This window comes from Chiloscyllium punctatum, chromosome 4, assembly GCF_047496795.1.
Source record: "Chiloscyllium punctatum isolate Juve2018m chromosome 4, sChiPun1.3, whole genome shotgun sequence".
NCBI classification, from domain to species: Eukaryota; Metazoa; Chordata; class Chondrichthyes; order Orectolobiformes; family Hemiscylliidae; genus Chiloscyllium; species Chiloscyllium punctatum.
The window spans coordinates 37,424,018-37,437,708 of record NC_092742.1 but is presented as its reverse complement, the minus strand read 5'-3'; the positions used below and the strand labels follow the sequence as shown (position 1 = coordinate 37,437,708).

The 13,691-nt window shown below is 37.7% G+C and overlaps 1 protein-coding gene across 5 annotated transcripts in view; it reads left to right on the top strand.

The window, feature by feature from the left end:
• Positions 1-13,691, top strand: part of ptpn21 (protein tyrosine phosphatase non-receptor type 21) — an 82,139-nt gene that overhangs the window by 42,940 nt on the left and 25,508 nt on the right. For all 5 annotated transcript variants that reach the window (XR_011960430.1, XM_072568415.1, XM_072568413.1 and 2 more), the window contains exons 9-11: positions 798-885; positions 2,141-2,223; positions 8,081-8,141. Coding sequence is in view for 4 of the 5 variants with exons in the window: in XM_072568415.1 (XP_072424516.1) it covers positions 798-885; positions 2,141-2,223; positions 8,081-8,141 (232 nt within the window). In the remaining variant the exon portion in view is untranslated. The remainder of the gene's footprint in view (positions 1-797; positions 886-2,140; positions 2,224-8,080; positions 8,142-13,691) is intronic.

Below are 13,691 nucleotides of genomic sequence, written 5' to 3'. Positions count from 1 at the left end.
GCGAGTAGCATTCTGGCAGACATATCCTAGTTGTAATTTCAAGAGACTAAATTCTATTGTTTTATTATACAAGTTGGACTTATATTTATTGAAACAGCATCCCATTAGAATTGTGTTTTATTTGGGTAGTTAGAGGGGAATTGTTCAGTTTGTTAGTGGTTTTGTTAATTTGTTCACTGTTGGCATTTAATAAACTGTTACTAGTTGATCATGGAGTGAGTGAAAGGAATTTTTCATTTAACCATTCCCTAATAACAGATTGCATTGGGAGGTAGGTTGTACTACTTATCACACTTCTTATAACAGATTGAGGTGAGGCGAGCCTCCCTGGGGGTATTGGGTTTAGTCTTCAGTGGGAGGTTGCCCTCCGCTCCGCTCTAAAATGGGCAATCTCACGTTACCTATTTGTCATTAAACACAAAACAAAAATTGTTGTTCCCATTTTTTTTTAGTTTGCTAGCTTGAATTAAAATGTGTTTTATCTACTAAACAAACAGATCATTGACATTAACTGTGCAAGCAACTAAACTCAATCATGAGGAAACACAAGAATGACTGCTTTAAAAAGATTTTTTTTAAAGTTGAATAATTTTACCTGGAAGTACCTTTCTGTCTTCTCCACTCCAATGTTTCCTGTTAAGCAGTTGAGATGACTAAATCATTTGACGCTGAATTAATGTTGTGTGATGTGATTAATTTCCATGTTAATAAACATGCAGAATTGCTACTGTTGTAGCAAAAAATTGTTTAAAGTCTTTCAGTTGACTTCTAAAAAAATGTTATCTTTTTCTTTTTAGATGGAATGACATAGCTAACTTATCTCACAACAAATCCTTCTTTGCATTAGAGCTGGCAAACAAAGAGGAGACCATTCAATTCCAGACTGTGAGTGCTTTGAAACGGTTATATTCGGTTCTTCATGCATATGTTAATGTTTTGTACTGAAACAAAGTGAATTAAGAAATTCACTGATCTGAGGAAAAATAAATCCATTTGTAATATTGCCTGAAAATAGTAGCTCATGCTGAATTATGGCTTTAGAAGCAAAGTGTATTTAATATATCCTTCAATTTTGTGATGTTTCCCTAGTTATATAGTTTTGACTTTAACTATTAATTAAGTAAATAAGAATATTGCGTCCGAGAAGATAATATCTTTTAATCTGTGCATGACAAAACTAAGTTCAGAGTAATAAAATCCCAGAAGTTGTAAGAATCTTCAATTTGAATTCCAGCTTGCTTACATTAATATTTTAGTTAAGGTTGTATTAGTCAGATAAATGCATCTTATTTCAGTATTTGAACTATGAAAAAAGAACAACATTGTTCTATAACATTTCCTAAATAGTGCAACTTTAATCTGAATCAGGAAATTCCCAAAATTTAGCATTTGTGGGATTTGGCATCTACAATAGTATTTTAACCAATGAAGCATATAGTGCTTAAGAGGCACTTAGCTTAAAAATGTAGAAGTACTTTAATGATGGGTCACAGGATCACTGTTTCAGGGTATGCAATAGTACATTTATGACTAAGATGAGGAAACACTTCAGTCAAAGGATAATAAACCAGTGGTCACTAAGTATATTCAACAAAGTTTTATTTACAAAAGATTTCAAAAACCTCAAAGGGCATGGAGAAGAAGCAGGGATAAGGCATTGAGATGCAGGATCACCCATGAATTTCAAAGCAGATTTGAAGAACTGAGTGACCTACTGCTGGTCCTAGTTTATATATTTAACTAAAACATGAGGAGAAATGGGACCAGGGTATTACCAAGAAACAGCTAACAATGTGAGTAAATGGAGCTGAGTTAGAAATCAACCATGATATAATTGAATGATGGGAAAAGTCTGTACTGTAAGTTTTTACTAAAAGGTAAATTATGGAACATTACAGGCGAACCTCTATTTTGGTAGAATATGCAGATTATTCTGAGAATCAGTTTTTAAGTTATTCAGGTCATCTTCCTTGTCTCACTTTCAAATTGAAATAGTTGGTAGTGTTTAGTTTTCTGTTCTGATAAATGGTTACACCTGAAAAGTTGAACCTGTTTCTTTGCTTGTATATCCATAATTTTCTCTGCTAGCTTCTTACAAATGTAGAAACTAGTGTTATTGATTTCAATTTGATTTCTACAGGAAGATATGGAAACATCCAAATATGTATGGCGAATGTGTGTTGCACGACGCAAGTTTTATGGTCTGAATAAAAACTGCAACTTGTAAGTATAATTCATCTATTAAATAGTATGTATACTATTTCTGGTATTTTATTTTGAAATAAAACAGATGAAGATGTTAAGAATAAAATAACAATCTTAACTGTAATTTGTCTTTCCCCTATGTTTAATGATTCATCTCTGTCATCCAAAGGTAATAGTTCTATGAAACATTTGCTTTGTTTTGTCAAGTATCAGTTAAGCAACGTTTAGGGGACAGTGATCATTGTCTTATACAGATCAGGTTGGCTATAGAAAGGACAAGGACCAATTCAGATTAAGACTGATTGATTAACTAGGGGAAACGTAATTTCATTGGGGTGAGAATGGATGTGGCCCAGATGGTAAATTGGAATGTAAGGTTGGCAAGCAAAACGGTTGGTGATTCACTGTGGGACTGGATGATATGCCTGCAAGTATGTTCTCGGAAATAGGAATAGAAATTGCAGAGGCGTTGGTCATAACTTTGCTGTCTTCTTTAGACTCTAGATTTCTGCCAGAGGACCAGAGAGCTGCAAATGTAATGTTATTTTTCAGAAAAAGGATGTAAAGAATAACATGGAAACATGGGCAGCATGGTGGCACAGTGGTTAGCACTGCTGCCTCACAGCGTCAGAGACCCGGGTTCAGTTCCCGCCTCAGGCGACTGACTGTGTGGAGTTTGCACATTCTCCCTGTGTCTGCGTGGGTTTCCTCCGGGTGCTCCGGTTTCCTCCCACAGTCCAAAAATGTGCAGGTTAGGTGAATTGGCCACGCTAAATTGCCCGTAGTGTTAGATGTAGGGGAATGGGTATGGGTGGGTGCGCTTCGGCGAGTCGGTGTGGACTTGTTGGGCCGAAGGGCCTGTTTCCACACTGTAAGTAATCTAATCAGGCCAGTCATTTTAACCTGTGTGATGAGGAAGCTTCTGGAAATGATAATTCGGGGGAAAATTAATAGTTACTTGACTAATTTAGGAATTTTTATTTCTATTTTTTTTGTCATTGACTAAAATAAGAACATAAGTGTATACTGTGAATCAGACACAGAAGTTACCCGAAAGGCTCATTTAGATCTGGCAGCATCTATGAAGAGAAATCAGAGGTAATGTTTCAGATCCGGTGACACTTCCTCGGAGGATCCAAAACACTACCTCTGATTTCTGTTCTCAGATGCTGCCAGACCTGCTGAGCTTTTCCAGCGACTTATGTTTATGTTTCTGAAATGAGAACAGAACTCTCTTAAAATCAAGGATTGATGCATGGTTTGAAGGCAAGTAATCTTACATTTGTTGTAAACAGTTCACATAGCTGCTGTTCAAGCAGGAGTTGAAGTATAGTTTGTAGAAGAGCTGGAGCTGAAGGGTTGTGTACAAATGAAATGTTAGCTGGCAAAAAGTAGCTTTTTGGTCTCTGATCTACTGACCACTTATTGATGCCACAGGTTTTTTGTCTATTGTCAACTGTGAGATTGGGTTGATTTTTAGGTAGCTGAAAAGCTTTGGGCTGACAGCAAAATACAGCGAAGCCTTCAGTTCAGGATCTCTTTGTTCTCTACAGTGACAGCGACTTTAAGCCTCAAGGAAAACTATATTTTTTTTACTCCAGTTGTCGTAAGCTGTGACCTTTTAATTCATAGGTTAGCACTCGTTTTTTTTTTAGAAGAGTGAAGCAGGCTCTGTCCCTTCTGAAAACCAGTAAAAACATCTGGAAAAGTTCAAGAAGCAGATTTCTAATCAGTTGAAGAATATTTTCAGCAAATCCTGTGAACAAAATCCACTGAACTGTTTTCTTCTCAATCCATAGCACTAATTTCTCATTCTGTCTGTGTTTATGTAGGAGTTTTAGTTCACAGACAGTTCATAGATGCTTACCAGAAGCTAGAGATTGTGTGTTTATTTGTAATAAACAATCATTCTTGCTAAGTGTAGAAACTGATCCATGTTTTCGAGCAAACTGGGTCTAAAAGACAGGTAAATTGGGAATTTTATATTCTTAAATAATTTGTGATTACTTCAGGAATAGTGAGCTTGTTTTCCAGCACTTGAATGGGCCAAATGAATTAATTCTGCTCCTATATCTCATGGTAATCCTATGGCATCCTAGGTTTTATTTACGAAAGCGTAGAAGATGAAAACAAGGACGATGTGCTAAACATAAAAAATAAATTCTGGCTTAGCTTTGACTGAGTGTTAAGTCCTGTTCTGGGTGCCACAGTGCAGCAATGATGAAGGCATGGTAGGAAATAAGCAAAAGATTCACAAGATTGTTTCCAGAGATTTGGAAGTTAAATTACATAATTTCTAGAAGTTGGAGCCATAAGACCAGCATTCCCTCTTGATTTTCTTCCAGCAGCATGGGCCTCCAAGATTTGTGTGCAGAAGTCAATGCCACACAGTTTAGAGAAACATTGCATAAGACATAGAGCAGAAGTAAGCTATTCAATCCATCAAATCTGCTCAGTCATTCATTGAGTTCTTAGCTGATCTGATCACCATCAATTCCACTTTCCTGCCTTTACCCCATAACCTTTGATTACTGATTAAAACTCTGTCTCAGCAAAAATGACCCAGCCTCAACACCCCTCTGCAATAAAGAACTCGACAGATCTGCTACCCTCAGAAGAATTTCTCCCTTTTCTCTGTCTTAAATGTGTGACCTCTTATTCTGAGATTATGCCCTCTGGTCCTAGACTCTCCCACAAGTAGATGCAATCATTTAGCATCTACCCTGTCAAGACCCCTAAGAACCATGTACATTTCAATAAGATCACATTTCATTCTTCTAAATTCCAATGAGTCCATTTGGAGAAAAGAACGTTGAGAGGAGACTTAGAAGAAGTATTCAGTCTCATAAAGGGTTTGGACAGCATATATAGGAAAAAGAAATTCCAGTGATGTAAGGATCGAGAGCCAGAGGATGCAGATTCAACATAATTAAAACCTGCAGTGGCATCATGCCTGTGTGTGGTGGATGCAGGTTCAATTTGAAGCATTGAATAAAGAATTGAATCTTCTGAAAAGGAAGAACAAAGAAGGTGGGAGAGTGTGGCATTGATTATATTAGGTATAGATTTAATCAATTGTATGCCTCATGTACTGTGACCATTCTGTCTCATTCTGAGATTATTTTTCCCATTTTCCTTTATTTTCAAGTTCTTTCCTCCCAAATAAGGATGAGCCAAATTGTAATTTTTTTTTTGTTTGCCTTGCCTCTCTATCATGAAAGTTTGTTATCTATATCTAGAGGATTTGCAATTTTCCTTACTTTATCAAATCATTGAATGGTTACAACATAGAAGGGAGCCTTTCAGCATGTCTGGTCTATTCTAACTCTCTACATGAACAGTTCACATAGTCCCACTCTCCCTTCTGTTGCCAGAAGTCTTGCAATTTTATTTTCTGTTCAATAATCATCCACTGTCCTATTTATAGCCAGAATTCATGAATGTTTCGACATTGACATAAATTGAAACTTTTGTGATCTCTAATCGTAATGTGATCTCTAATTGTAACAATTTACATTAAGGCAAATAAATGTTAGAGAAATAAAATGGCTAGGCAACATATTTTAAAGAACCAAACCAACTGAATGATCTTCAGTAACTTGTGCCTGAATGCTTGTAGTACTCACTTGATGACTTGACACGTTAAATTCCATCAGGAATGTCATTTGTGAATTATAGCAGAAATTCGATCTATGATAATTCCCTTTCCCTAAGCTTGCATATTGAGACCGATTTTTAGGTGCCTTTCATGCTCCAAGCTATGGTCATCTGGTATGGATGAGAAATTGAATTTATGATCGTTCTTGTCTTTATGACATTTGAAATAAAGGCCAGCATTTTTTTTTGTGCTTTTGTATCTGTTCATAAAGTTCTAGTAATTTGTGTATGTGGGCACCTAAATGTCACCGCTCCCTAGGGTAGCATGCTGAAAGTCGATCCTCGCTATTCCCAGAGTTATGGGAGGTGATTCCCTCGTGATATTGTTGCTCAAATGTTAATTCAGAGACCTTGACAATGTTTGAATCCTGCCTTGACAATGGTGGAATGTGAATTCAATGATAATCTGCAGTTAAGAGTCTAATGATGACCATGAAACTATTGTCAACTGTCGTAAAATGCAACCTTGTTCATTAATGTCCCTTAGGGAAAGAGATCTGCCATCCTTGCCTGGTCTGGCCTATATGTGACTCCAGACCCATAGCAATGTGGTTGACTTTTAAATGCCAGTTGGGTATGGGCAATAAATCCATGTTAGCAACATTACATCCCGTGAATTAATTTTGAAAAAAACAGAAGTCAAACATTTTAAAATAAGTATTCAAAATTCCTCCATTTACCTGATTTTTAGACTCAGGTTGATAAGCATGGGCTAAGTTTCTGTACTTAACTGGACTTGCTATTTATTACCAATAATTAAACTCTAGCTACAGATAAACAGTTATAAACCATCTGCATATAACACAAAAAAACTAAAGCTGTAAACCCTTAAACTCCCTTACAAGTACACACGCACATGCACATAGATGGGAAAAAAACTGACGATGGGAAAACTGGGAAGGCAGTTTAGGAGCCTCTGTTCACAAGATCTGTTGAGTTGGTTCATGCTGATCAAAGGGTTTGTTATCAGCCTTTCTTTTTCCACTGCAAGAGGCGCAGAGAGCTGGTTCACTTATGAAAAGTCTCTGACTTAGCAATTTAAAAAGGCACAACTACCAGGAACTTCTGAAGGAAAGATAAAATTGTTGTCTTCATGTTTGAAGTGCATTTTCATTGCAGAGAATAGAGACAGCGTCTGAGCTAGTGGAGATCTGATCACTTCTCTGTATTTTGTTCACTAGTCCATAGGCCAATACATTTTGTTTAGCCAACCAGAGCTCCATCTGAGTACAGAACCCCCTTGGCTTCAGTTCACCTGCAAGCTAATCTTTGATTACTGTTTTCTGAAGCAACTGTTTAAATGATGTTTACCATGAATTCAACTTCTCAAAACATACAGCAATCCTTTAAACATTTTTAAAAACAGTTCTTCATTTCAGTCCACAATTGTAAAAGCATAGTAATAAAATACATGGTCTTTATGTAAATTTCTTTACGGCCACAGATCACTAATGTCAGGCCAAGGTCTTATTTCTGGCTTTTCAAGTTGCTCCAGTATGCCATGCTATGCCTAAATAGCCCAATTCTATGCTTTGCCATTGAAAACTTATGTGCGTGTCATTTTACAATTTTCTTTAGATTTAGTTTCACAACATGGATCAAACTAATATAGCAAGGATAAAATTGAGCTGGAAGTTGTGAACTAAAATGTGAAATCGCAAAGCTGTAGGTTTTGGAGATCTAAAACATAAACCGAAATTGCTAGCAAAACTCAACAGGTCTAGCAGCAAAAGTGAGGGAAGAAAAGCAGAGTTATTGTTTTGAGTCTGACTCCTCTTTACTGAGAACTGAGTTCTGATGAAGAGTCACCAGACTAGAAACGTTAACTAAAATGTGAAAGCTGCATAGTTTTGTAGCAAAGTAATTTTTAAAATGACATTGAGGGATATGGGCTTCACTGGCAATGCCAGAGTTTGATGCCTATTTCTAATTGCCCTTTAACTGAGTGGCTTGCTTGCCCATTTCAGTGGGAAGTTAAAAGTCAATCATGTTAGTGAGACAGGTAAGGATGGCACGTTTCCTTCCCTAAAGGACATTTGTGGGCCAGAGGAATTTTTATAAACGTCAGTTTCATGGTCGTGATTATGGTGACCAGCTTTTTAATTCCATTTCAGTTTGAGTTTGTTTGTCTAAAATACCTGAAAGGCATTTAATTTTTTCTTCATTTTAGAGGGAAAATAGTTTGTTTTTTCAATAAACATTTGATTTTTGATTTCAGACAAGCTCAGACTGCTTCAGTAAGCCCAGTCCGAAGGAACATGTTATCAAGAATATCTTTGGTAGGTGAAATGTGGCCTTGTAAATTTCATTTTGTTCCTAACATGACTTTCAAACTACGAAGTCTTGTCTAGTGCTGCCACCAAATAATTAATAGTAGTCCTTTGATGAAAAGTGAGATAGAGACAATGATGTATGTCTAATGAATGTTTGAAGCGTGCATCAGGTCAAGCAGAATAAGCTGAAAGGGAAACGAATAAATTTGGCAAGGATGAATATGAAAATAGAATAAGAGATAACACAAAAATAATCTGGTTTTTATATGGTAAGCGGAAGGGGTGATCCCTTTAGGGACAAGGAGGATGGTATCTGTTTGGTGCAAGACAAGAATGCTTAATAGGTAGTTGTATGGTGTTTACTTTGGAAGAAAATGCTGACAAAATATCCATAGAAACAGCGATAATTGAAAAGGTAAAAATTATTCAGCATGTCAGAGAGTCATGCTGACCAGCTATTCTATAGAAATCTAGTTCCATTTGCCAGCATTTGGCCCATATCCCTCTAGACCCTTCCTATTTGTAAATCTCTCCCAGATGCCTTTTAAATGTTTGTAATTGTACCAGCCACCTTCACTTCCTCTGGTGCATTCCATACACTCTCCACCCTCTGTGAGAAGAAGTTGTTCCTTCGGTCCTTTTAAATATTTCCCCTCTCACCTTAAACCTATGCCCTCTAGTTTTGAACTCACCCATCCCTGGGAAAAGACCTTGCCAGTTACCCTATCCATGCCCCTCATGACTTTATAAACCTCTATAAGGTTACCTCTCGGCCTCTGATGCTCCAGGGAATAGCCCCAGCCTATTCAGCCTCTGCCTAGAGCTCAAACTGTCCAACCCTGGCAACATGCTTGTAAAACTTTTCTGAACCCTTTCAAGTTTCACAACCTCCTTCCTGTAGGAGGGAGATCAGAATTTAATGTACCAATGTCTTGTACAGCTGCAACATGACCTCCCAACTCCTGATAAAGAGCTTTTGCCCGAAACGTCGATTTCGCTGCTCCTTGGATGCTGCCTGAACTACACCACTAATCCAGAATCTGGTTTCCAGCATCTGCAGTCATTGTTTTTACCTCCCAACTCCTATATTCAATGCACTGGAAAGGGTGACTCAGCTGGGAGTGGGTAGGTCACCTGCTCTACATGGCGTGCGTTCCAAGTTGCCAAAGGAAGTGAGAGTAGAGAAAGCAGAAATGTTTGCCAGAATATCCCTACTAATGGCTGGATGGATAATAGCTGATGTCAATAGGATTTTAAGAAAATCTTTTACGAGCTATCTCACAAAATGTACAGAGGCAGACCACTCGCCTAACCAGTTGTTTTAGTTTTATGTTCCAGTTAAGCCGCCTCCCAGCTTTCTTTCTCTGAATCTATCTAATCCCTTTTCCCTCAAATGCTTGAATATCTTCGCCCTCAGTGCATCTAAATTATTTGCTTTAATCATTTTACAAGCATTGAATCCCATACTCTGTCCATGCTTTGAGTAAGGAAGTTTCTTCTGAATTTGCAATTGGATTTTTTGATGAAATCTTTATATTAGTAGCTTCTAGTTATGCTTTCTCCAGAAGTGATTTGGTTCATTATTGTTACATGTACCTAAATGCAATGAAAAGTTTTGTTTTGCATGCAGTACAAGCAGATTGTAGGCTGATTAAGCAGAGTGAGGAATACAATATTACGACTGCAAAGAAGATGAATAAAAAGCAAGGTCAACGTTAGATTTGAAATTTGAGAAGTCTGTTCAGAAGCCTAATAACAGTGGGGACAAAACTGTTCTTGAATCTGTTGGTATGCGTATTTTAAGCTTTTGCATCTTCTGCTTGGCGTAAGAAGTTTGAAGAGATTATAACTGGTCTTTGGCTGCCTCTCCATGGCACTGAGAAGTGTAAATGGGAGTCAGTGGTTACAAGGTTGGCTTATGTGATTGTCTGGGCTGTATCTTCGACTTCCTGTGGTTTCTTATCGTTCTGGGCAGAGCAGTTGCCATGCCAAGCTGTGCTGCATCCCGATAGAATGCCTACTTTGGTGCATCTGTAAAAGTTGATGAGGCTCCTTATGGATTTCCTTAGCCTCCTGACAGGCATTCTTGTGCCACCTTGAACATTGCATCAACATGGATGGTCCAGGACAGATTGGTGATCATCACTCTTAGGAGCTGGATGGTCTCAACAACCTCCACATCAGCTCCATTGTTGTAGATGGGAGTGTGTCCTCCTTCCTTCCTGAAGTTGATGATTAATTCTTCAGTTTTGTTGACATTGAGAGAGAGGCTGTTATCTTTGCACCCCGTTACCAAGCAGTCCATCTCTTTCCAGTATTCTGTCTTTATTTGATATCCAGCCTACATCTTTGTCATCAACAAACTTGTGGATGGAGTTCGGACAAAATTTGGTGACATTCATGAGTGTACAGAGTACAGTATGGAGCTGAGTATATATTCTTGCGTGAAGTGAAAACAGTATCTCCTCTGTAAAATGCTTATACAATTTTAAAGACCTCCTAATTCACATCGAATCCTCCTTTCTTTAACACCAAGCTCTGACCTTCATGTGTATACCCACGCATTCCGTGTCAACCATTTTTTGCATCCTGTCCTTTAAATCCTTTTGATAATATGACCGCCACAGCTGCATGAGGTCGTCCTAAGTACAGCGTTATCTAATCAAGGTTTGGTACATGGTCAGCATAACTTCCCTACACTTCGGTTCTATTCCTCTAGAAGTAAAGCGTTTTTTGTTTTTATGGTCTTGCTGATCTCTGCATATTTTATGATCTGAAATCTATGACATATGTGTAGTTATTTATATGTATATACTCAGAAGTTCTGTTATCCTCATCGTTCCAAAACCTGCACTTTGAAAATATTATGTGGCCTCCCTATTCTTCCTATGAACGTGTATTACATCATTTATCTGTTGAACTTAATCTGCCAATTATTTCTCCATTCTGCAGTTTTATCTAATATCAATGAGCAGAAATTTCTCCAATAAAGTATTGGGAAAATTGAAGCCATTTGCTTTGATCCTGTTTGACTAGCTTTTATTTCAGTCACTGGGCATGGGTGAGTATTTATTTGCCATCATTAATTTTTTTTAATTTCTATTCAGCTTTGGGATGTGGATATTGCCAGCTGGACAAGCATTTATTGGCTGTCCCTTGTTGCCCTTGAGAAGGTGGTCATGAACTGCCGCCTTAAACCACTGCAGTCCGTGTGCTGTAGATAGACCTGCAATATTGTTGGGGAAGGAATTCCAGGATTTCTGACCCATGTGACAGTGAAAAATGATAATATATTTTCAAATTAATTAATGAGTAACTTGGAGGGGGTACTTGCAGATGGTGGTGTTCTCATGTGTCTACTGCCCTGTCTAAGTGGTTGTAGTGTTGGTTTTGAAAGCTGTTGTCTAAGGACCCTTGGTGAATGTTGAGAGTGCATCTTGTAGATAGCCGCTACTCAGTGTTCGTTGTGGATGCGAGTCAAGCAAGGTCTTTGTCCTGGATGATGTCAAGCTTTTTGTGTTGGAGCTGCACACATCCAGGCAAGTGTTGAATATTCGATCATGTTCCTGACTTGTGTGTTGCAGATAGTTGGCAGGCTTTAGTGAGTCAGGAGGTTTCTCATCAATAGTAAGCCACAGGATGTTGTTTGTGAGAAATTCAGTGATGGTAATGCCATTGAATGTCAAGGGGTAGTGATTAGATTGTTGTTTATTCAAGGTGGTCATTGGGTGGCATTTGTGTGGCATGAATATTGCTTGCTCCTTGTCAGTCCAAGCCTGGATGTTGTCTAGATTATGTTGCATTTGAATATGGTCTACTTTCATATTTGAGTAGTTGTGAATGGTGTTGAATATTGTGCAATCATTGTTGAACATTCCTACTTATGACCTTAAAATGAAGAGAATGTCACTAGTGAAGCAGTTGAAGATGGTAGGGCTTAGGGCACTTCCCTAAGGAGTTTTACCTGATATATTGCTTTCTGTTGTCATCACTAATATTTTCACTTTATTTGATATAAGCGTCATATCAAATGACGCAAGAGACTCAAAAGATTATTGGGGGTAAATAGGAATGTGGATTTGGAATACAAGCAGATCAGCCTTATTGAAAGGTAGAATAGACCTGAGGAGCCAAATATCTGGTTTCTGCTCCATATTTATGCTTGTATTATGATCTAATCTATTCTAATATTAACTCATGCTTAATCTTTTATTTTGGTTAATGATAAAATCCTCTTTCTTAAAATTTTTAATTAACCAATCAAATAATGTCTTAAAAATTGATTTCAGTGAATGGGTTTCTAATTACAGTTAATTTTTTTCTTAAAATCTATATTCTCAGTTATTTTACATAGATATGTTAGCCATTTTATTCTGGCATCTCTAAACTTACACTTTTGGTTATGCAAAATACGAGAGCACATCTGACCGTCTTAAAATTGATCATGCTAGAATAAGAGTTATCAGTGCCTGGTGTGACCAGTATAGAAATGGATACTAATTGCAAGAGTGGAAGAGATAATTTGGTTCAGTAGTCTATCCCATTGTTTAACCTTCACTTAAGCAACGAGTTTGAATTACATATCCTGTACCCAAATCACTTCAACTCATTTTTCTTCTTCTACTGTTGCTGTCTAATGTTGAATGTTGCTATACTTTATGCCTTAAAACTAGCAAGTAATTATCTTTTTACTCTGTCTTCTGAATTTTTGATTTTTGATCTTGTATTTGTGATCTCTGAATTATGGAAGCAGTACTCTTTGATTCACCCTAGTTCCCTAATTACATGCTTTTAAACATATTTTGTACTGTAGTCTGTGATATTCTTTGCATTTCGCAAATTTATTAATAAATTTGTAATCCCTTGTAACGCTGCTAAAGTCTCCATTTTAAATTTTTTTTTTCTGGGCAGTTCCTCATGGTTAAAGGTGACATGCTTTGTCATTAAAAGATTTTTGACGATCCCTTTATCCCTACTATCTCCGTTTTGACAAACATGACGAATGGTTTCCACAGCAACCACATTGGGACCACAGCTATTCATGGCATGCAGACGCTCTGAGTAAAGGAACCAGGGGCATTGTTGTAAAGTTTGCAGAAGACACGATAGTGTTGAGTAAGTGGAGAGGCTGCAAAGGACCTGGATAGACGAGGAGAGTGGGGAAGAAGTGGTAGATGGAATATAAATGTGGAAAAGTGTGAGGTTATGCACTTTGGTAGGAAGAATAGAGACATAGACTACTTTCTAAATAGGGAAATCTGAAGCAAAAAAGAACCTGGGAGTCCTGGTTCCTGATCCTCTTCACCTTAACATGCATGTTCACTTGGCAGTTAGGAAGGCAAATGCAGTGTTGGCATTAATTTCAAGAGGGTTGGCATACAAGAGTAAAGATGTACCTCTAAGGCTATATAAGGCTTTGGTCAGACCATAATTGGAATGTTGTGAGCAGTTTTGGGAGGGGGGGAAGCAGGGGATCAAATTAAAACTTTCAGGATTTTGCGAGTCTTGGATAGAGTGGGTAAGGAGAAGCTGTTTCCACTAGTCAGGCATACTTAT